The sequence below is a fragment of the Watersipora subatra genome, chromosome 2 (assembly GCF_963576615.1).
Source record: "Watersipora subatra chromosome 2, tzWatSuba1.1, whole genome shotgun sequence".
In the NCBI taxonomy this organism is placed as follows: domain Eukaryota; kingdom Metazoa; phylum Bryozoa; class Gymnolaemata; order Cheilostomatida; family Watersiporidae; genus Watersipora; species Watersipora subatra.
In genome coordinates this window covers 41,430,260-41,456,378 of record NC_088709.1, presented here as the reverse complement: position 1 = coordinate 41,456,378, position 26,119 = coordinate 41,430,260, and the positions used below count along the sequence as shown (strand labels likewise).

The 26,119-nt window shown below is 35.2% G+C and overlaps 1 protein-coding gene across 1 annotated transcript; it reads left to right on the top strand.

Moving 5' to 3' along the window:
* Positions 1-261: 261 nt before the first annotated feature.
* Positions 262-4,374, top strand: LOC137387586 (tetratricopeptide repeat protein 28-like). Its single transcript, XM_068074054.1, has 2 exons — positions 262-1,094; positions 2,683-4,374. Exons 1-2 carry the CDS (start codon positions 330-332, stop codon positions 4,012-4,014), a joined length of 2,097 nt encoding a protein of 698 aa, XP_067930155.1. The 5' UTR covers positions 262-329; the 3' UTR covers positions 4,015-4,374.
* Positions 4,375-26,119: the final 21,745 nt, after the last annotated feature.

The following is a 26,119-nucleotide window of genomic DNA, read 5'->3' as shown; positions in this document are numbered from 1 at the left end:
ATGTGAAATCTGCTGAGGCTCCTTTTAATGGATTTGCTGGTGACAAATCTGATATGCTCTCATCTTCCATCCTTCTCTTCACAAATGAGTCAAGTGCAGATAACAATTCTCTGCTTTCAGCATTCTCCGAGGCAAAACATGACTATGAGTCTACTGAAGCCGGTCGAAATGAAACTGTTATTGAAAAACGCTTCAAGTCTTTTGCTCAGGACATGAGAAAATACAGTTTTTTACCCAAGTTTATCCAGTATCAGCCACCAGAGAATCGTGATATCAAAGTCAAAGCGGACATTTTTCGATACCCTACTCTACTCGCAAATAACCTTAAGATGTGTTTGAGGTTGAAAACCAGCACCTCTTGGGAACACTATGACTGTCTACACCAGCAAGGTGTGCTTTCAGATGATAACCATATGTACCTAAACATCATACTGGCTCTATCTATCTATATACGGGCTACCTCATATTTCAAAGAGGGTTGTCAAACAGAATCAATCCAAGTTGATCCAAAAATCAATCCGAATGCAGCTACAAGATACTATGTTCCAATCAATCTTTTTTTGTTCCTTGGATGCCTTCTTATTCCGGTAAAACAGTCAATTGAGTTCGCACTAAGGCAAATTGAAAAGTGTAGTACTAGTTCAGTTTATCAGAACAACTTAACAGAGCGAGTTATAAAAGCTGTTTCTGTCTTTCAAGAAAGTTTGTTGCCAAAAATTCAAGTTCTCTATTTCACCGGTCAGTACAAAGAGGCAAAAGATGATTTAAGTAAGGTCGTTGGTAAGCCAATTGAAAACGCAAGCTACTCCGAGTTCTGCCAATGCATAGAGAGCTTGATTACAAAATGCAGTACCTTAGCGACACCGCTAGCTTCAACTTCTACAACACCCACAGAAGGTCCCTCGATGCTCCGCAAGTATTCCGAACTTAGCGCCTACATTCTCTACTACACAAATAACTATGACCGTGCTGCAGAATACTTCAACCAGTTTCTCGTTGTCTCCTCTGAACAACAAGGATTATGGAGGCTCCTCATTGCACATTGTCATCAAGAGATGGGAGACATGATAGCTGCAAAGAGTTTCCTAGATGAGGTGAGAGTTTCATGAGATGCGCAAATTCTGTCACTGTCACACCGTCTTTAAAGTATTTGATCACTAATAATTCATACTGATTCAGTCAAACCTTAACTTAGGATCATTTCAACAAACAAAATTGCCAAAATTACAAAACAAGTTCTAACATGCCACATTTGAAGTTTTTCAAAATAATGTTAATTTTCAATTAGTACTCATGAATGAAATTGTCCTTAACATAGTTTGGTTCGACATTGGTACAATAATATTAAACAGTACTTTTTTTAGCTATAAAATCAGGGATTCCAAAAACCACAAATATATAAAGTAATATTATTGATTAAAAAAGAAAAAGGCAATGTTTTAGAATTATAACCTTTACTATAACGAGAGTCATGTTTCAAGCCATGTTACGAGCATTAGCAAAATAGGTCCTACTGCATAGGAGCTTAACCCGGATTTGCGAGTTTCACCCTACCACATTTCCACATTTAAGAATAATTGAGCACATAATTACTACACATGACGATCTCTCACAGCGCATGAGATTGCCTGGATACCCATAGGACTGTATAAATATATATAATTAATATAATAAAGAAAGATAAATGAAATGATAAACTAATGAAATGATTGAAAGCAGTAAGGTTAACCATGATAAATAAAACTTACAAACTATCAAATATGAAAACACAACATCTATATATAAATTGGTTATTCTGAACTAAATTTCACATGATCGAGGTAGGGTTAACTCCGTTCCTCATTCGCTGCCTCTAGCTACGCACCATCCATCTTACTTCTCACCAAGACAATATATCTCAGTTCACTTGCCACTAAAACAAAAAACTTTTGGTTGTACCTAATATATTTTTATTTACCTTTCCAGAGGTAATGTGTTTTTCAACTTCAATTTTGTACATAAATTTATATAATTGTAATATATAATAATATAATACTGTTAGAAGATGATGATAGGAAACAATCGTATTCTAATCATATCAAAATTATATGTTCCCTTGCTACTCTCACTCTTAGAGCTGTTGGTTTGTTCTGCTCCAATCAGAGCATAAGTTTAACAACTATTACTTTCCGTTCCCATAGCAACAGTGTAGTGCAGTGAGAGCTATTGATTTAGCCTGTGATTTTATATACACATTTGGAGGTCGTAGTATTGACCTACCATAGTGAAGGGTTAGAATGGGTTATGGATACCAGAGCTAATTAATACTTAAAATGTTTCCCCCTAGCCAACTCAGTCAATGCTGCCCATATCCTTGTCAATTCTCGCTGACTTCAGTAACTCTGTAGGATTTTATCATTTATATTTACCAAATCTTTCATGATTTTGAAAATATATCTTTTTTCCTTCAAAAGAAAGTAATAATCGTGTTGTAAACACTCCTTAAAGCAAGCTCGCATACTCGAAGATTTTTTTCATGAAACGGCTAACCTAGTGTATAGACAACTTTTCTTAGCTGCTTCAGTACGCGGTCTGACAGCTAAAAGCTAGTTTATGACAAATTGACGTATATTCGAACTCAATTACTTGCTGTAAATCATCATTGAGTTATGATCCATTACACTGATCTTGAATAAATTGTAGGCAAAGGTGAACTTCAAAAGTCTGAGCAACCCCTCTGACCAGAGTTCAACAGGGATATTGAGTTTAGCCTTTGGACCGAACTGCAAGCATGAGGATGCATCTACAACCTTCAGAAACATTGGTTGGCTTTTTCAATGCTTGAGTGATCACAAAGAGGCTCTCGATAATTATCTAATGGCTTTAAAATTAGATGTAGGTTTGCATGGGCAGATTTGTCATTCTAGCATAGCCAGTGATTATAACTACATTGGTATGGCATATCGTGATTTTGGTGAGTATGAAAAGTCTCTAGAATATCATACAAAGTCAGTAGCTATGCAGCAAGCTATATATGGTGTCAACACAAACCATAGTAGCGTTGCTATCAGCTACGATCACATTGGCTTTGTATACTGGTATTTAGGTGAGTACAAAAAGTCTATAGAATATTACACAAAGTCATTAGCTATGCAGCAAGCTATATATGGTACAAACACCAGCCATAGTGACATTGCTAGCTCCTACAATAACATTGGCTTAGTATACAGTGATTTGGGTGAGTATGAAAAGTCTTTAGAGTATCATACAAAGTCATTAGCTATGAAGCAAGCTATATATAGTGCAAACGCTAACCATAGTGGCATTGCTATGAGCTACACTAACATTGGCTCAGTCTATTGGCATTTAGGTGAGTATAAAAAGTGTCTAGACTATTACACAAAGTCATTAGCTATGCAACAAGCTATATATGGTGAAAACACCAACCATAGTAGCATTGCTATAAGCTACTGTAACATTGGCTGGGTGTACAGTGAATTAGGTGAGTATGAAAAGTCTCTAGAACACCATGAAAAAGCATTAGTTCTGTACCAAGCAGTATATGGTACAGATGCTTACCATCTACACATTGCTAATAACTACCATGGCCATGCTGAAGCATACCAAGGTATGGGAGAATACTCAAAAGCATTAGATTATTGCAGCAAATCATTGACTATGTATCAACAAGTATTTGGTGCAGGCGCTAATTATATTGTCATAGCCGATTGCCTCAGTACCTTTGGAGAAGTTTGCAATATAGTAGGTGATTATGAAAAGGCTTTGAAACATCACACCATGTCACTAGCTATGTACCAAGTAGTTTATGGTTTAGATGCTAACCATGCAGAAATTGCTGTGTGCTACAAAAGGTTTGGAGATGTCTACAAAAGGCTTGGTGAGTATTCCAAGGCTTTGGATTACTTTAAGAAGTCACAGACAATGTATAAGGTTATATTTGGGATAGACACTACTCACCCTAAAGTTCTTGAGCTAAACGCTGCCATAGCCATTGTAGAGGTAACACAGGAATGAGAGTCTATCATAGGCTGGTTGTATGTTATTATAGAGCTGCATAGACATATTCATTTGGATGTTTATATTATGATGGGAGTTTTATAGTAGTCTGTGCTGAAATATCAACAAGCCAACCACTCCGACAAATACACATGACTCATCTATTACCTGTAATTAACAACTTCACTGGTTTATGAACAGACCATTGAAACTGTACTATTTTATTTAACACTTTGCTAACATCTCTTATTCTTTTTATACCTTTATTATTTATATTATTATACTGCTTTATTTTTATCATTGTGTTATGTGACACAGTTTATGATTTTTAGCTGCTATAGTAATAAATATTAAATCATTAATCTGTAGGTTCATATTAGCACAAGCTACCAGACAAGTGGTTTGATATGTTGGTTTGTATCAAGACATTGAAGTGCCGCTGATAGATGCCACAGACTTTCAGAAATAAAATAAAATTTTTATGTCTATATTTTTTACTCTTACAGCACAACTGTTAACAGATGGGCGGCAGCACCAACGGCTAAGCACTTGCAAAAGCTATTGCGTGTAGACAACTTCTGCTAATCACTCATACCAGCTCATTGCAGTTGAATCTTTATTTATCTTTGATACATTAACTTAACTGATGAGATTTGAAAACTCTTTAAACATTTAGACAACCTCCTATGTAGGCTTCCTCAGTATACTCGCTCTGGCATACACCAGCTACTTGGCATATTAGCATAGCACAAGCTATACTTCTGCTCATAGATAGTGGAGGTATCAGCACAAACATTGTTAAAAAGAACAAGGATTATGAAGTGGTGAAGAGCCATAAGCGCCCATATCTTCACAAGACATAGCGCTAAAGTCGGGTTCCCATATACGTCGCAAAGCACCGGCGACACACCGCAGGCTATTAGCGATGAAATGGGAATGTATGCGCCGAGGGCCACCGACGACCGCCGGTGGTTGCCGGCGGCATCGCAATAGTTTAGCGCTGTTGAGATTTCGCAAACGGCCGCAGGCAAAACAATCCTGAAATGCACTGTACGGGTAAAGGTTACCATTATAGGAACGGCATGGCGAGCGAACATTTTATTTGATTACGCAGTTATGTTTACGATATTATTAACGATGTGGCTTTATGTGAACATATCCCGCAGAGGCTAGCGTCGCAAGCGTTTTGCTGCGCATGTTACCGCCGGAGTCTAGCAATCGATATGGGAACCAGGCTTTAGAGAGAGAAAAAGATAGCTGAAGCAAATCATATTTGAAGGCTTGTCACATGAATGTCTGATAAATTCAATTGCTCCACTGGAAGTACTAACTGATGCATTTGTTGACAAATAAATTAACCAATAAGAATTTGCCGAATCATATCAGCTAACCAATAAGAATTTACCTAATTTAGGTAAACCTTTTGTTGGATTTTCCGCTACTATGATCTTGGAATCAACTTGTCAAATCATGTGCATCAAATAGCTGATTGGTTTACTTAGGTTATCACTATATGTGATAAACTTTCAGTTAACACAGTTAACTAAAAGTTAACTATGTTAACTGATTAACTATTACTATTGCTATTAACTATTATTAGTGTTAACTTTCAGGTAACACTAGTAATAATTATGGAAGTAGCAACAGTAAAGGAAAGCATTGGTGCACTTTGATTCAAGTACTTTTGCTTATAGAAAATAGAGAATTAAATCAATTTCTCTATGATGACAGTGACGACTCGATTCATTACAATTTTTACTGGTAGGATTCTCCGATGTGATACATTCAGCAGTAAATAAACTATACCAGATAATCGATTTAATTAATTTGTGAAAGTAGCCTCAAGGCTTCCATCAGCAAGCATATAAACTCAAATATCCTTCTCTGATTAACAGTGGAAACAGCAGAGTAGGATAACACTGCAAATTCAGGACATGAAGTTAACCACAGAAAAAAGCATATTAACACATTTAACTAACAAAAAAATATCTAAAATGTCTCATAAAACTATAAACATGCTTTTGAAAAAAAGAGCTTTTACTGCCAATCTCGTCGAAATGCTATTTGAACATAGGCCTTTGAAAAAGAAAGCACTACACCTCTGAAACAACAAGCTGCAATCAATCACCAACCGAAGAAGTCTTGACTTATGAAAACCTAATTATCCGACACCTAAAGGATCATTCCCATGGCTAGGAAATTACACACGCTGCAACTTCGTGAGAGCCAACACTACCATAACCTGCAATTCCACTATCTCATATGCGGTAACAAGACCCGTCCCTTCAAACACCTGAGCTACCAGACCAAGGGTTAGGAGAGACCAAATCCAGTAAATAAAGGATAGCCAGCAAAATACACACTTGTGACGGTGCCCAGGGACTACCCCCTAAACGTCCGAACCAAGACCAAACCAAAGCAAGAAATGACCAGCCAGAAATGACAATTTAATATCAGACACAGCCACAAAAGTAACTATTTTTGAGATTTTAATATTCATAATTTTTCCACAGGATCTTTCACAACATGTCGTAATCTTTTGCACGTCACACTTCTTTTAGCCAATGATACGCTGACTTATTTTTGTCTCCTATAAATAGTAAAAAAACAGAATAAATACGACAGCATTTTTCTAAGTTCAGTATTCAGTCACTGGATCTACACAGAGCAAGGCAAGTTGAGCTATTTTACAATATAATGTAAGACAGTTGCTGAGTTCTACAATTTTTGGGAGTTATAGACCTATTTTAAAACTTATGTATTCAAGTCTTGGACTTTAATTAATCGGTTAACTTTTTCTCTTGCCTTAATGATTTTTATTTGATTAATTTTGTCTAAACTACTTAAATAGTATCTTACACTTTATATTTTGTGACTGATTGTTTTTTGACAAATTCTGTCTTTATTAAAAATAGAACATTGTGAACTTTGCTGAAACAGTTTAATTATTGAGCTGGTAGGTTACCCCACAAGTTTTGTCTTGGGAGTAATTCGCAAGGTCAATGAACTTTCATGCAACATGTCGATGCATCAAAGTCATAACTGCATGTCTTGAGTTCGGGTTGTTGGTATTTAAAATCTAGACATTAAGCAATAGAACTAGGGTTTGCTTTTGAACATTGGTGGAGTAAATGACAATCAGCGCGCACCCTCAAACATCTTCACCGATGTATCAGAGGCAAATTCTTTACAAAACATTGCAACTTGTCATAGTAAATGTTACCAAAAAGGATATTATTGTCCGCATATATAAATGGTTCTTTGTGTGATCATCATTCAAAAACCAATCTTCAATGCAACTTGTCCCAGTGTCACTGGGCAAAATTGAACTGAGATTGTCATAATCAATTATTTGAGCCAATCACAGGGCAAGTATGTTGGTTTCACTTCTTTTGATGTCAAGCGCAATTTCTTTTCAGAACAACTCATTGAATGTGTATCACCAATTCGCTGACCACAACAAGCCGTGCAATCAATGTGGGTAGCCAAGATTTACTTCTATGTTGTTATATCATTCCTTTTTATGAGTTAATTTTTCTGTTATCTTTACAAATACTAACAACTTGTAATATCTCTTCAACTTTATATTCACTCATAATTATCATGTTTTGCAAACAGGGGGCCGTATTGAATATATGCTGTGCTGTCAAAACTTATAGAGTTGGCTAAGTTGATTTATCTTCCTATATATCACTGTTCTATTGAGAAGATTACTCCAGTCACCATTGAATGCCGAGCAGACAACTCTATACGGATATTTTAGTTGCTTGAGCAACTCACAATTATAGTGCAACAGACACTACTCATAGTTCATGTTCACCTTAACGAGTCACTACCAAAACAGTTGTAGCTGTTTGATTATAATATTTTGATATGCCAATTGATACGTTTGAACAGGAAGAGTCATACTTGCAACAGGGCTAGTAGTATCATTAGAACCATAGAATGGGATGAATTAAAAAATAAATCAGGTTTGATAGCCTTAAATCTTTGTTATTACAACTCATTTTACTTGCAGATACTGTGAGCTTCTTATGCCAGTCACGCTCAAAAGCCAGTAAAGCTAGCCTGTTAGAGTACTCAGAGTCAGCAGATATTTGGAAACACCAAAAGTTCATCAAGTGCAAAGGTCTCCAGTCATTGGTCATAATTATATGCATAAAGAAGGCATCATAACTCTTATATAGTCTTTATATTTTCTATATATCCTAATAAGTTATATAAATCAATATCACCCATGGAGTGGTACATAGTTGGATAAATCAGTGACTTGTTTCATTAATTCTACTGTATATCTTCAGTAATTGCACCTCCACATCATTTGTACAAACATATTAGTATTGTAGGAAGTTGTGTACTCCTGATGCTCACCATTAGCCACCTTTAGCTAAAAATCTTTGCTCACAATTTGCATATTTAGGATCACTGTATTTTATAGTCCCTAAAACTCAGAATAGAAAAAATCAGCTCGTGTTTTGAAAAGTGCAGCAGGTTTACAATCAAAGGTTGTGACCTCTTTGAATGTATTTCGGGAAGCATTTACTGAAGTGGTGAGTTCTAGTACTACATGTGCTTTCATTCACATTTATATCAACATTTGCTTTGATTGGATTATTAGACTGGTGGCAGGTTTTTCATCGGTTAATTTCGATAGCACCTGTTAGGCAGTCAAGCTTCCTCTTTTCTCCTTTATACAGTACACAGGAAGTAGAAATTTCTCATCATCACACACTTTTGTAGCCAAGTCAGCGTTACATAATCATCAGGTTTGGTATATTCGTTTGTTCATCTCACTTTTGAAGTTAATCAAGGAGCGCAAAGCAATTCTCCGATATACCAAAGTGATATCAGTCGGGAACTGAAGCTAATAATAAATTGGCAGTGTCGGCTTTACTCTTAATCTGTAACGAAAATTCTGTGACCCATGTCTATTATATATTCAATGAATGAGTTGACTACTTTACTATGAATTCTGAACTGCTTTATTAAAGATGCTCAGAGAAAATCGTAGTTAAACAAGAAATAACTTTGAATTTTGCTGTTTCGAGCATCAGGTATTTTTAATCTGAACTGCTATGATAGATATGCTGCCACTACATGCTGTTGACAGGTAATGTAGCTTCAAACAATCAAATTAGAACTGTTTTTATGTTTATATGGCAGCTCTACATGTATGTGGTGGCAGACGCTGAAGGTAAAACATGAACTACGCGTGGGCAGGAATTATTTCTTAGAGGCCCAGATTAATGATGCAAAAGCAGATGAGTAATTTATGTTTAAGACCACACATTTATCAGATGAGTAATGCTTCATGTCTAGTTTCTGTCTAAGACCAAACATTTAGCAGATGAGTAGTGCCTCATTTCTAGTTTCTGTGTAAGACCACACATTTAGCAGATGAGTAGTGCTTCATGTCTAGTTTCTGTCTAAGACCAAACATTTAGCAGATGAGTAGTGCTTTATGTCTAGTTTCTGTCTAAGACCACACATTTAGCGGATGAGTAGTGCTTCATGTCTAGTTTCTGTCTAAGACCAAACATTTAGCAGATGAGTAGTGCTTCAAGTCTAGTTTCTGTCTAAGACCAAACATTTAGCAGATGAGTTGTGTCTCATATCTAGTTTCTGTCTAAGACCACACATTTAGCAGATGAGTAGAGCTTCATGTCTAGTCTCTGTCTAAGACCACACATTTAGCAGATGAGTAGAGCTTCATGTCTAGTTTCTGTCTAAGACCACACATTTAGCAGATGAGTAGCGACTCATGTGTAGTTTCTGTCTAATACCACACATTTAGCAGATGAGTAGTGCCTCATGTATAGTTTCTGTCTAAGATCACACATTTATCAGATGAGTAGTGCCTCATGTCTAGTTTCTGTCTAATACCACACATTTAGCAGATGAATAGTGCCTCATGTCTAGTTTCTGTCTAAGACCACACATTTAGCAGATGAGTAGTGCCTCATGTCTAGTTTCTGTCTAAGACCACACATTTAGCAGATGAGTTGTACCTCATATTTAGTTTCTGTCTAAGACCACACATTTAGCAGATGAGTAGTGCCTCATATTTAGTTTCTGTCTAAGACCACACATTTAGCAGATGAGTAGTGCCTCATGTCTAGTTTCTGTATAAGACCACACATTTAACACCTTTATTACTGACGTTTTTATTTGAAATAATGAAGGCTGCCTTTTAGCACAGAATGTTTTTTACTGCTTCCTTTTTCAATTAAGTTACCATAGCCTGTGTTCCTTCATAATCAAACTTGAATTTATTATTAACCTTATCGTAGCTGGTGTCTATGACAGCAAGTAAAACATATACTTGGAAAAAAGAAACTTGGGGTATGGTAAAACTATTCTCGTGCTAAAATAAGAAAACAGTACTGACAGCACAGGATACTACAAACATGCTACAAAGCCACCAGTTAAACAAAGCCTGAGGAACTAAATAGGAAGAACTAAACTCAAAGAGGGCTGCAACACTTTCCTATCAAAAGATTAGCTACTCATTGTTAATGTTTTACAGTCTTCCAATTGCTTTTTACCTGCCACATTTTGTTTTGCACATTTTCTGAATTTGTTGAAACTTTTTTCTGCTTTTTGAGGATTTTATAACAAATGCTGGTACATTTTTCATTTTGGATTCTCAAAAGCTAAGTCAAATAGAGAGGAGTAACACAACTTTATGTTTGTCAAGAAGAATCAAACACAATTCAAAAAATCAAACTTGAAAGTTATTTATAAAATATTCAATTCGTGCTAGATCTCTGTCACAGTTTTGTCTTAATGCATGCACACCAATTTCATATACGTGTATATGTGCATGCATAACAAACTCATGTGTGCGCACCACTTAGGCATAACAAGGCACGGAGCTTTGGCTGATTAAATACCTACTTAAAAGAAGCACATTCCAAGGAGGATTTCTAAAAAGCGAATTATCACACCTATTGAGCATATTGATATGATCAAGTTTCACTCTTTGTTCTTTTTGTTCAGCTCTACCAGTGTTAAGTGACCACCTGTAATGTTAGGTAACCCAATCTAGCTTTTAGGATTAGCGACTGAAGAATATCAGCTACTATACGCGTGCCATTGATTGCTCCATGTTTTCACAGTCACTTGTACACACTTGTCACATGTGTATCATTTGCGTACAGGTACTTTTCATGGTTTAAATAATACTAGTACTTGACAGCGGGTTACAGGTGACTTGGTATAAAAAAAGTTTGTTGACTCAATTCAATTATTTTTATAAACAAAATACATCTGAATTGTTCATCTATTTTTATTCACTCATACATAAGTTCTGTTGTACACATGTGTAGCCTTGGCTATATATAACACAATTTCTAGACGAGTGAGTTTTTAATCTTTTAGACACAATTGCAAATCATTAAATCTAACAAACTTAGGCTAGCTTCATGAAGCATGTTTTAGACACAATTGTTATTAACTTAACTAGAGAAACACGAGCTAACTTCATGAAACTGTTAAATAATAAACCAATGTTATAGTATCAAAAAAATGTATTGTATAAAAATGTATTGAATTGTATTGCATATAAATTGTTTTTGTTTATTTACCGAGCTCCTCATCAGAAGATACTAAACACTTCTCAATTTCAATTTTGCGATTAAACATAAATTAGACACAAATAGCTTTAATTTATCAAATTTTAAAGTAAATAAATTAAATTTAAATCAAGAATTGGTTACTTTTAATTTTTACTTCATCAAATCATTATTATATAACAATAATTCATCGCGATCATTTAAGCAAGATCTCTTCACAATACACATTCTTACAAACAAGCAGATTATCACCTTAGCCAGCACTAACCTGGCCTCAGTTGTTTAAATTGAAATTAGTTCTGTCACAATCAACCACTCGTAACTCACCCACCCTGGCCATCCTTAATTATCTTGCAAGCAAGGAGTGAGGAGGTAATTGTTTATACTGTTTATCATATGCATATGGTTTAATCACAACCAATCATAAGTACCCAGTAATTAGCTATTGATTTTGGGCGGCTAAAAACATGAATTCTCCAAATTCCTATTCACCTCAATTAAAAAAATATCAGCGATCAACCGATAAAAAACAAAAAATTATTTAATCATTTAGTACTAATTTGAAGCTTGTTCGAATCTAGGGCTTCAACAGGTCGATTCCAAGTTTGTGATATATCATGACTATATTTGTATAAGATTATACCAGTGATTGATTAATGATGACAATCAATTTATATGCTTGATATTCCAGTGCACTATTAAAAGTTATTATTAAAAGTTAATATTTAATATAGTATTCAAATATATTGCTGTTATTTCAGTAATGTATAACCAGTTTTTTAAAATTAAATATTTATATAACACTTTGTTTAGTTTATTGCATGACTTTGATATGTCCAACTTTGTAACAGCTTATTATATAATTTTTCATGCATGTTGTTGGTTGCTAAGCAGCAACTTAAAGAAAGACTGACTGGCTGTTAAATATATAAATATTAAGTTTGTTCACACCAGTCGATGCCATTTAGAGCGAATTTAATTATGAGACAAAAAGTAAAATACAAACAAAATGAAATAAAGAATAGTAAATTATGCGTACTGGAAGAAAAAGCTCATTTTGCATATCGCTGTTCTATAATGTAAATTGGAAAGGTGTTGGTGTCTGGTATAAGGTCTAGGGGTTTTTTGGTGTGTTGAACACTTTTATGTAAAGACTAACATGAATTGGAAGATTCCATGGCTAGTAAATCCTGTTACGATTACACAATGCATGACATATCCGAAGTCGTCTCACCATTAACTTTTACATGACATGAGTCACTATTAGTTTTGAGATGAGGCAAGTTTAGTACTTAGAGATAATTTGACAGAAAACTTTAGGCATTATAGGTCAAGGTCACTGTGCCCTGGTTTTTTTTCTATTGTAGTATCATTATCCTCACTATTTTTATAAACATCAAATGTCGGGTGTTTTGCTCATAATTGTGGACAATAGATGGCATGTGATCAGCAACAAAACCTCTCGATAAGGTAAAGATTAATGACTCATGCCACCTTTTCTCACAAAGAGTAGTTTTAGTGATAAACCCTCTCGGGCACAGACTAGAAAGCGGAAGTGTTATCTTAACTGCTTCAGAACCATAGTATTGTATATGACATGCTCAAGGGTCTCTCATGCTTCCCTTGGGTTTGGCAAACAAGGTTAAACTCATTATGTTTAAAACTATTACCGTATTTTCTGGACTATTAGCCGCTACCCTATATAAGCCGCATCTGCTTAATTATTCTTTAAAAAACCGATAATAAAACAATACATAGGCCGCACCTCTTTGTATAGGCCACAGAACTCATAAAAGTGCTTTTTAACACGGCAGCAACTTTGCTGGTTAAAACGAAAACGTTCGCTGAAACCCATGAAGTCGTCTTTTCCAGTGTTGGAGTTGAACAATCTCGTCAGCTCCTGCAGCCACGCAGTTTCCTTCCTGGATAGCAAGATCGATGGCCTTCGGCTTAAAACTTGCTTCAAACGAACTTCTTCATTTCGGTTCCATAATGATGGGGCAAGAGTTTGAAAATAATTAATAGTTGATAATTTGTTGTCTGTGTTCTATTTGCTAGATGAATAAAAAAGCAACATCTGCTTCTTTGCTTAATTTTTTTTTAGTTTTGATTCTAATTCCGGTTAGTGCGCCCCCCTAGCTGTGAAAGAAACAACCACAGAATAAAACCACAGAGCCTCTAAATAAGCCACATGACTCAAAACATAGGAAAAACGTAGTGGCTAATAGTCCAGAAAATACGGTATATATATATATAGGATTTATAAAATTATTTACTATGCATTACCTCTATTACAGGGAATATAAGTTTCAGCTAAAAACTAGTTTCAAAATTGAAAACAGCTGTTGGTAGTTGGTAGTTGCTGTCCGCCAGAACTTGCAGAACACTTCAGTTTAGGACTGATGGCAGCTTTTCTACAAAACAGTTAAGTAGTTTAAATAGTTCTATGGAAAATAGTTCTATGGAAAATAGCTCTATGGAAAAGCATTACTTGAAGATGAACATGTACAGTATTTTAGCACATTTCATCTGAAAGTACTGGTATTTTTTTATCAATTGAGATTGTTTTGATGTTTGAAGGGATCTGACTGCCAACATGTTTTAAAATTAAAATCGACAGAACTTAATCGCGTGCAATGATCTTAGCGACCAATGGGGTCACAATTGTGCGTGAGCATAGGCTATGGATATAACCTTGACATAAGGCGTCACACAAGCGTTGCTGTTATATAATGCCCTGTAAAAATGTGATCTGCTTTTTGGCCCAGCGTAGTGTGTAGGCTTTGGCACACCCATGCGTCACTTCACTATCGCTACACTATCGCTACACTATCGCTGCACTATCGCTACACTATCGCTACACTATCGCTGCACTATCGCTACACTATCGCTAGACTATCGCTACACTATCGCTACACTATGGCTAGACTATCGCTACACTATCGCTACAGTATCGCTACACTATTGCTAGACTATCGCTACACTATCGCTACGCTATTGCTACACTATCGCTACACTATCGCTACAATATCGCTACACTATCGCTACAATATCGCTACACTGTCGCTACAATATCGCTACACTATAGATTACACTATCACCGCATGGAAACTTAGCAATTGTTCATCATGTCTTCTTTAACTGACTAAATAATTGATATTTTCTAGAATTGAACTCAAACCTGTTGGCTGCAGTAGTGATGCTAAAGGTCACAAGGTCACAGTAGCTTTTTGGGAGGAAAATTTAGTTACAGTCAAACATGGATAACTTGCCTTCGCATCGCTCAAACACATGGTTAACTCGAACGGTTTTGTTTGGTCCGTTCCCACGCAATGATAAATCGCTTCAGATAGCTCGACCTCAACTCTGTTAACTCGAACAGTTTTTTGCCCAACGGCTACCGAAACGATTGTTATCGCTTCAGAATATAACTTTATTCCAAGCCATAGAGATAAACCCCAACTTTTAGTAGTTCGTAGGCATTGTTATTACCATCATAGGCAAAATATTTTCGTCAACGACTTTTCTAAAGGTTTGGTGAAATTGGATTTTTACCAAACATCCACTTAGTGATGGTCCTACAAAGACTAGGAAAAGCGAGGTAATCTTCGCATGAAATTCAAGAAAAATCAGCAAAATTGATCTTGGTTAAAACGGGGTTAAAAAGCTCAAAAGGAAAATATGTCTTTTCTTTGGAGCATTTCAACAGCGATCAAGTTTTGCCAATTTTAATCTGAAAACTTCCTGGCAGTCACATCACCTCAAACTACAAACAAATCTCAAGTGATAGAAAAATCTCCTAAACTTTTTGATAAAAAAATATTAAACTTTACATTAGAAGCATTTAATTTGACACAAGCCATTCATGCTTTTGTTTATATTATAGTTTGTATATGTACATGTTTCTACTAATAAATACATGACACTTATGACGCTCTGATAACTCGAACACTTTCACTCGGTCCTGTGAAGTTTGAGTTATCCATGTTTGACTGTATATGGCTCTTATCCTTCATTTTTTCATGACGTCCTTTTATCGTTATTGGCCATCTTTATAGACAATTTTATCGTTAAAAACACGAAGCTTTTACAATGAATTTTTGAAAACGATGCTTTTGTTTGCAATTTTTTATTACAGTATGAAAATAACACCAAAAAGTACAGTTAAATAAAAGAATAAGGATCGTTTTCTACAAATATGGCGGTTGTGCGCATGTGCAAATGGCTTGATGACGTCAAAAAATGATGGTAACTACACTAAATATGAACTTACCCAAAATTTTAGTTGATTTTATCAGGAAGTATGGGTATTTTTATCATTTTTGATTGTTTCTGATGTTTGAAGCTATCTGACTGCCAGGATGTTTCAAGATTAAAATCGATTAAGCTTGATCATGGCTAAAATAATCAGGTCAAGCAAAAGTGTGATTATGATGTCTATAGTTGGAGAGACTGACCAGACAGATAACCATACAACTCAACCAAAACAGCAGATATCAACTATCACAACAATAATAACTAGTGACATGATTTTGCACATACTTTACTTCTGAGCTTTTTAACAGCGGTCAATTTTGGTCGATTTTAATCTTGAAACATCCTTGCAGACATATCACCTCAAACAAAAAAAACAATTGCAAATGATCGAAAAATACCGATACTTTCTGATAAAATCTATTAAAATTATATGTAGGTTCATCCTTGAAAAATATGTTTTAGATTATATCTTTAAAATACAGGTTTTGAGAAAATATTTGCTGCGCTTTTATTTAAGACTTTTAAACTTGATAAGCATTGTCACGATTGAGAGATATTCTATGTTGGCACAATGAACTGGGAGTTGGCAACTTGACTAACTCTATACGTGTCACAAGGCAGATAGTTTTTATCACGAAGGATAGCGGAAAGGAAACAACAAGTAGCACTTGTGGCAGGTTGTCACACCCAAATGTTGAAGCTATTGATAGTTTTCAACTTTTTAACTAAGCACTTCTTATCCATAGAGAAATTGATAAATTATGTAAAAGAGCTGATGATACCCATTGACTGGTACCAGCGTGATTATATAATCACTAGGAAGTTATTAGTTGTGGTCACATGTAGCGCTGACATATAGTGTGCCTGGCTGCTGAACCCAATCTCAGAAATCAATTTCCAAGTAGTGCATTCATTTTCCTAATGCTCAAAGCATGGTTTCATTTGATTGCAGAGTATATGGGATTCTCAGTTCAGGAAATCAGTCAATAATATTCACTATGTTTCAATGGGTCACATGATACACAAGTTTTCACCAATCCACAAGTAGTTCATGAGATAAAAACAGTAAGAATCTGCAAGTTAATCAAGTTTTGTCACAAATCTTTATTGAATGTTCCATGCTTGCAAATGATGGAAATGGCACAGGTGTTTTATATTTACTAACTTTCCATTCAGAGATACCGTAGCTAGACACCCTTATATGGCACTGCAATACTACCATAGAAACAGCCGTATCACTCTCATTCTGTCATGATTTAACGTTGCTGTTTGGAAGTGAAAAACTCAGGTGGCCATCTTTATGTCATGAAAAAGGCTTTAGTGATCAGGCAAAGTCAAGCAGTTCAGTTCTGCTCAGTTATTGAATATAGATGTCAGTTACATGATCTTGGTGGTCACCGTATATAAAGCAAACCCATAACCACGCAGGCGGATGTTGTTTGACACCAATGTTTGACACCAATGTTCATCACCAATATTGGACACTGATTCTGACAATTGTATTTGGCACTGTGTTCAGAACTCACTTGGGGTGGCGACGTTACAAGGTCTACCCTGTCAGCATTTGTTCAGAACATGCTTTGGCATGTTCTGAACAAATGCTCGTAGCTCATTGGCTAATTTTGATTGAGTACTTTTTATGACTAATTAAAAATATAGTTAACAATTGCCGTGAATGAGTAATTTTATTGCTCAAATCCATTAGTCAATTTTGTTGGTCAATGTACATCGCGCAAAAAATATTAAAAAATTATAAAAGAAACAATTGACATCAATCATATGATCCGTGTGTGTATGGCCACTCAAGCATCAAAGCTACATCGGTTGTATGAACTTACTTAAAAGTTGAAATTTGAAACTACTGGCTGATTGCCAGAATTCAAACAAATTGGGGAAGAGGGGGCAATTCCTTAAATAATAGAAATTCCAGCGGTTAAGGGATACAGTATAATGATAATAATTTACATAATAATTTAATAATTGCACTGCCAAGTGTTATACACTAGAATGTCTATGTTTACATAGTCAATCATGTTTGTAAAGTTAAATATTTCAAGGTGCCTGGCTGGATGCATAGACAGCATTGTTCGCTTGCTCATTGGCAACTTAAAGTTAAATAACAGCTGTTTTTGCCAAAAAATTATTAAAAACAAATGAACTGCTTTGCTTTGCCAGAAATAATGGCTATTTTTACAATATTATTCAGTGACACTTTTTCCTGCAACTCTCTGGTTGCATAGCCAAACTGAATTGTGAAATCGTTGCAATTTGAGGCGTTTCTTGGCGGGGCATGGTACAGTCAAGCTTGTATCTGTATTAGCATATGGCTTGATCATGATTGCTAAATCTTCCTGCCGCCATAAACCAAGATTAATGTTGACCTTTTATGATCTCAGCTTTGGCATTTTGTAAATATTTAAATTTTTGTGCAGGGTCTTTAACCCCATTAAAATGATAAACACCAGTATAAGTTTGAGGAGTTTAACATATATTTAGATGAAATAGAAAAATGAAATTTATGCATCATTTTCGATTTTGGTTATCCCAGTCTCTTCTTTTGAGTAGATATTTGTAAAAAATAGAACTATTCGATAGAATTCATTCAGAAAAGAGACTTTGACCTTTGACTTTGACATTAGTTATATCGATCTGGGCCCTAGACATTTACAATCTGTCTAGAAAAATTACGAAAATTTGTAGATATGAAAGTTGAAGAATTTATTCAGGTTTCTGTCCGCGCAAGTCTCAGCAAAAGTATTTATCTATCGGCTCATCAGCTATTAGCTATGAAACTATTGGTCGCATATAACATGCCATAGAATATACATGGGAGATGGCAGCATTTAACGTGCCATAGAATATACTTGTGGGATGACAGCATATAACTCTTTCACTACTGCACTGAATTCGCTGTTCTGACCAAATTCATTCAAACGGATTTTTGAAAAATCGATATATGGCTAGTATTTACGCAATATATCGAGAATCGATGCAGATATTGCTTTACTCTAAAATGCATCTTATTCAAACAAAATTTTCTACAAGATAAGTATAAAATTCTTTAGTGAATCCACTCTCACAAAATTGCTTAGGTTTTCTATGCATTCAACGAACGCGGTGAATTTTTTAACGCTATGAGGATAGCGATCTGGTTTTCCCGTTTTGGAAAATAATTAGAAATGAAATTGCTTACCACAAAGATTTTCAGTCGGTTGCACGTGATTGGCAACAAAGTTGTTCCGTTGGAGACCCAATCTGATTAGTCTAGCTAATGCGTAGGCTTCATAATGAAAAGAAAGCCCTATTGATTAGCCGATACATCGGTTTACGGTCTATACTTCTATTACTGCGATTACCAATGCATCGGCAATTGCAGCGGTAGCAAAAGAGTTTACATGTCGCATAATATACATGAGGGAAAGTAGCATTTATCATTCCATTTAGTAAGATTTTATAATGAAAAACATATTTATAAGGTGAGACATATTTATTTGCTGTCAGCTTAGAAACTAATAGAAATAAAGTCTTCACAAACTTTTGTTGAACTGTGAAAGCATGCATGTATTCAAACTGCATTCAGTGCCCAAAGCAAAGTGCTGTCACTTTTACATATCTATATTTGATGTATATCTTTGGCAAAGATCCAATTTATACAGAGCATGAGAGAAGCTGAGAGACATACTTCAAATATTGAATGTTTGTTTTTCTCTATCGGCTCGGATTGATTATGTATCTCAACTAACTCTTTGTTGAAAGGGCAAAATTGCTGAAAATCCAGCATCCGCATAAAATATCCAAACAAGGTGAATGCTGACGCAAACAATGACATCCGACATTTTTTTTTAATTTAAAGTACATTGTTTTCATTTAAAAGTATGTTATAAAAATTATGGTTATATACAATGTGATAAACCTTGCTAAGGTCAAGGCTAAAAAGCTTTTCTACAGTGTGACTTTCCGTGAACAAACCTTTTCATCTGTGTGACTTTTTGGCAGCATGACTCTTTGACAGCGTGATTCTTTGACAGTATGACTCTTTGACAGCGTGACTAAAACAGATTTTAATAAATTGCCGCATCAAACTGGTTTGTTCTGGTTTAATCTTCAAATAAATGATGAGGTTAAAATAGCCTTTAGAACAGAAATTTTCTGAAGGTACAACAGGTACTGAGAAATGGAATGTTATCAAACCTGCTCGAGTTGTCACATTTCTACATTTTAGAAACAAAGAACTTTCAAAAAGCTTTAAACGAGAAAAACATTAATACTTTTTTGCATTTATTCAACTCGAGGCTATTATGTAATAATATTAAAAGTGGAGGTAAAGCTTCGAGGCTATTTATCATCTTTCTAAAGACCACCGGACAATTAAAATCTGATAATCGAATTCAAAGTTTTTCTGAATTAATACAAATGATACACATAATATTATAAGTGTTTTCCCGTAAAAATCTTTATGGAAATCCAATTTGTGAATCAGATATTGCGTATAAATTAGCTCGAGTTTCACTAGCGGTAAGGGTGGGTTAGCAACCGTTGACCATCTGGTAAGACATCTGTAATCCAGCTGCTAAACTATTATGTGGGTGATGCGTGACTTACCAAGCATTGTCAGAATGCTGCGCTCGTCACGGATTGATGAGTTGTGAGGCGTAGCCCGTCTGAATTCCTCCTCTTCTCTCTACTTGTGGCATAAAAATTAATGAGTTGGCAACCTTATGGAACAGTTTGTTGCGAGCTTGTTGTTCTCACCCATTATATTTTTTTATGTGCTTCCTGCAAAGGCCAGCATTCAAATCTCTGTATATCACTTTTCTCTTTCTGTACTCCAGAAAATAAGTCAAAATAACAGCTCAATGGCCAGTGAAGATTGCCAAATAGGAGGGGAGTGTATTGGCACATTGACATAGAGAGCCGATGCCAATTACACAATGGGTGTCACTAATATTTTATACATCTATTTTACCACCTTGCCAAGTCTGGTCAATAGTGGCAGCTAGCTTCTGCAGACGTGATAGCAGTCAGCTAAGCTCTGCTATGGTCGCTCGCCAACTTTCCAGACCAGCTTGTTTTTTCTGGAAGCGAACCGCCAGCAAGGTATTTAGTAGCTTCCAGGGCATCTGCGTTTCTTCAAACACCTCTTTTAGTACATGTGTACCTTTTTTATATTTTACTAATAGCAGTCTTAACTCTAGCATCAATTGGAAAGAGTGCTGTCCCAGCTATTAGTACTAATATTATAATAATAATAATATTATTATTAACACTACCAATATTAATACTATTATTATCAGCATTATTATTATTATTAGTACTTTGGCAGTCGAGCATGAAGCTAAAGATCATCAGGTCTAGTAACTATCTGTACAATTATTTGGAATATCTAGTAGGCTGCTGATTAATACAGTTGTTAAAGTGTATGTTTATCACTCTGAAAGTCATGAGTTCAAATCCCATAAGGTGCAATTTTTTTTCAACCTTCAACTTCAACCTGTCGGTTCTTATCATAGTAAATATTTTTAGTTTTAGAAGGGATTTTATCATAGCCTGTGAGATTGGTATTAACTGAGACCTGAACCCTAGCTAAAAGGTTTGCTATAGACCCTTCCTCCAAATCTGTGCTGTCTATGAAATTGCTCATGTTCACACAATTTCAAAGAATATATTTGGTTTTAATTTGGCTAAGTTTTAATTCATTTTGCTACCGCCAGTGTTGAGATCACCAATGACGACAGTATCAGCGTTGGTCAGAAATACCACAACTGTAGAATTTTTATTTCCAATTCTCTGTAAAATATCCATCATTTTGCTTGTTCTGTTTCCATACACATGTGTCCTTATTGATATTATTAGTAGTATGGCTACTACTCTATTCATGACATGGCCTTCTGCATAGCCCAAGGTCCTTTATCAATACTACTATGCTTGTGACTCCTATGCACTGTGAGATCCTCATGAGTAGTCAATACAATATCCTATGATGTGGTAAGGAGATCGAATGGTATAGTAGTAACGTGCTTGCCTTTTGGTCTGGTGCCTCAGGTTTGATTCCTGAGCAAGGTAATCTTTTTTCCTAACGCTTTTAGCTTTTCTTTAAAATTGACAGACATGACTGTTATTACTATGTACTACGATGTTACTATGTACTACGATGTTACTATGTACTACGATGTTACTATGTACTACGATGTTACTATGTACTACGATGTTACTATGTACTACCATGTTACTATGTACTACGATGTTACTATGTACTACGATGTTACTATGTACTACGATGTTACTATGTACCACGATGTTACTATGCACTACGATGTTACTATGTACTACGATATTACTATGTACTACGATGTTACTATGTACTACGATGTTACTATGTACTACGATGTTACTATGTACTACGATGTTACTATGTACTACGATGTTACTATGTACTACGATGTTACTATGTACTACGATGTTACTATGTACTACGATGTTACTATGTACTACGATGTTACTATGTACTACGATGTTACTATGTACTACGATGTTACTATGTACTACGATGTTACTATGTACTACGATGTTACTATGTACTACGATGTTACTATGTACTACGATGTTACTATGTACTACGATGTTACTATGTACTACGATGTTACTATGTACTACGATGTTACTATGTACTACGATGTTACTATGTACTACGATGTTACTATGTACTACGATGTTACTATGTACTACGATGTTACTATGTACTACGATGTTACTATGTACTACGATGTTACTATGTACTACGATGTTACTATGTACTACGATGTTACTATGTACTACGATGTTACTATGTACTACGATGTTACTATGTACTACGATGTTACTATGTACTACGATGTTACTATGTACTACGATGTTACTATGTACTACGATGTTACTATGTACTACGATGTTACTATGTACTACGATGTTACTATGTACTACGATGTTACTATGTACTACGATGTTACTATGTACTACGATGTTACTATGTACTACGATGTTACTATGTACTACGATGTTACTATGTACTACGATGTTACTATGTACTACGATGTTACTATGTACTACGATGTTACTATGTACTACGATGTTACTATGTACCACAATGTTACTATGTACTACAATGTTACTATGTGCTACAATGTTACTATGTACTACAATGTTACTATGTACTACAATGTTACTATGTACTACAATGTTACTATGTACTACAATGTTTACTATCGAACTTCCAAACTTTTTATAACTTTACTCTTAAATATTTTTGTACAACCAAAGCAAATTTTTCGTTATTCTCAAAATCAAGCATGGCTAAAAATGACAGGTGATAAGTAAACAAATAATTATGTAAGTAATAACATTTAGTTTGTTAATAATAATTATCATTCATATTACTATTATTGTTACATCACTATTATTATTAGCACTACTACACTGGCAGTCCCATGCGCTGTGAGAGATCATCATGTGTAATAACTAGGTGCACAATTATTCTCATGTGTCTCAATGTCTTCGAGTAGCACGAATGGTAGTGGGCTAGGCCGGGAATCAGGATGTCTGGGTTCGATACCTGTGCAGTGCCCATTTTTTCCTATTGCCGAGTATGGCTTTGTACAGACAGTTGGGTGAACACAGCTCTTATTATAGTAAATAGTATTATTACTATCAGTGTTGTTATTATTACTAGTATTATTATTACTAGAAACACTGACAGTCCGGTACGGTGTGAGAGATCATCGGGTGTAATAACTAACTGCATAGTTATTCCAAATGGCAAGGCGGTCGATTGATGCGGGTTATGGAGTGTAGGTCTAACATGCGAACATGCTTTAAGCTTATGAGTTCAAATCCTATTAAAAGCATGCTGTTTTCCTGACTCCCAAAGTATTGCTTGGGGCAGACTAATGGACTGATGAATGCAGCTAACAGTATAGGAAAAATTATTATAAATGGTTATTTCACAGTTTAAGCCGATGTCTTCTCCTATCATCGACCTACATGTAATGCTACTAGGCTGGAATAGACAGGACCTTCATGAGGATGTTAGCCGATCCTAACAGATCCTAACAGTCAGCTGCACCAATGGGTTTTTCTTAACATCAACTCTCAATAGAGCCATTCAATCAGTCATCTGACATTTGGCACCGAGAGTTCCTATGTTGTTAGGGATAGCTTTCTCTGTTGTCGTCCACATTCCGATTACCTCCAGTGACAGCTTTTGGTATTGATTTGCCAGTCTCTCCTCACGGATGTCAAACCCCTTTCTTTCTAGGTGTTGTACTGTATATTCTCTTTCTGTATCTCCTCATTTACAGTCCACTCTAAAGGTAGCATTCCATCACAGACTTGTCATCTTTTCTTGATTGCTTTCATCTAGTCACGCCAGTAACAGGATGATATCAAATAACTATTAATATAAAAATAGTAATATATTAAATATCAATCGTTAATATTAATATTAAATAATAATTTTTAAAAACTAAAATAGTCATTAATTAATAAATACTAATTAATAATTATTCAATAATAAATACTAATTAAGTATAATTATTTTATTCCTTAATAATTATATAATAAAGTAATAACATAATTATGTTATAAAGTAATAACATAATTATAACCCAGTAACTATGCCGGATCCTCCACATTCCCACTGTTGGACGAGAAATAATTAGCATGCCTATCCATTTCATAAATGTCATTATCTTTAGTTTCAATGTTATTATTATTATTATTATTAACAATCAGCACACCCACAAGTATTCCTTCTTGAAGCAAGGTGGTCTAGTTGTGCAGTTTCTAGTGCGCTAGCTGTCAATCATAGTAGCAGAGTTTGATTCCTGTGCGGTGTAATTACTTTTCCTAAAGCTTTTAGTCTGACTTCAAACAGGACAGAAGGACATGGCTCTCATTATAATACAGATGACTATTAGCAGTATCACCATTAGTATTACTATTATTATTATTGTTATTATAACACTCATTTCATCCTGAAAGTTCAATAGTGCAGACAGAATGATGTCAACTTTTTACATGATTTTAAAGGTCTGGCTATTGACTACCTTCACAAGTTGAATATCTTACAGTGATGAGTCATAAAACATGGCAATAACAAAATGTCTGGAACCCATATTTTCAGTTGAAATAAATTGTTGCTGCTAATATTTTGGAGCGAACTAACAATCTAAGCGGATGCAAAATTTAATATCGCATAGCTCATAGCATTGTTGTTTTGTCAAAACATGTTATGTAAAATTGCAAACTTGTTTGTCAAATATTTTAACTACGATTCGTGTCAATTGAAATTCTTATTTTTATATAAACCTAGTTCCCAGAAAGTCCGGTGCACCATGAGAAATTGTGTAACAACTACCTGCAGCTAATTTATCCCGAAATCTAGTCAAGGATGTAGAAAGGCAGAGTGCCTGCTGTTGAGCCGAATGTCAAAGTTTAAAACCTGTGCGATGCAGTATTTTTCCCAACATCTAACGATGACTTCAGACGAACGGACAAACAAATGAACAAACTGACAAACACAGCCCTCATTATAGAAAATATTATTAATTCAACAGTTGAAGGTGTCAGATCAGGCATTCTGTAACTTGTTTCATTTTTAATGAAGAAGTTTAAGATGCTGTGCGACACTGCAAAAATGAGCCAACAAAAACATTGTGTGAACCATTCCTGTGACTGGATTTTTATAATCTAATATAAAAAATTCAAGGCGGAGACCTCAATGATTGAAAAGAGCTCTAAAAAACTAAAAACAAAGAAAGATAAAACTAGTACAAATGTATTATATGTTAATAACTAGGTTTTTGCATTAAAATTAGTTTATAAATAAAACACATGTTATTTTGCACACAGCTTGCTCATTTTGTTTTTTCAAGTTTTTGTACTTTTTTTGTTCTTTATTAGCAAACAGCAATTATATAAACACTTTTCTCTAAGGCTATTTTTTATTCGTAGGGATGCCCTGCGAGTGGCGCTATTAGATTCTAGATTTTAAGCTATCCTTATTTGAATATATGAAGCCCATTACCATATTAGGTAATCTATCATAAGTATGCTAATAGACAGGAATTCGTTTGCATACTCATCGAGGAACAAACGGCAGAATGTGAGTTACCTGTCAGCCATTGTCATAAGTAATTACTATTAGTTAATAATATATTTTGCTCAATGATGGTTGGCAACCTCAGATGCCAGATGCATGCTGGGTAACAGGTGTCACAACTGAAGTCGCTTTAAAACCGAAATATTGTTGCCAAACG

Coding starts and splice junctions, on each gene's coding strand:
- LOC137387586 (XM_068074054.1), top strand. CDS start 330: ATGTGTTTGAGGTTGAAAACCAGCACCTCTTGGGAACACTATGACTGT. Junction 1,095..2,682: donor CAAAGAGTTTCCTAGATGAG/GTGAGAGTTTCA, acceptor AATAAATTGTAG/GCAAAGGTGAACTTCAAAAG.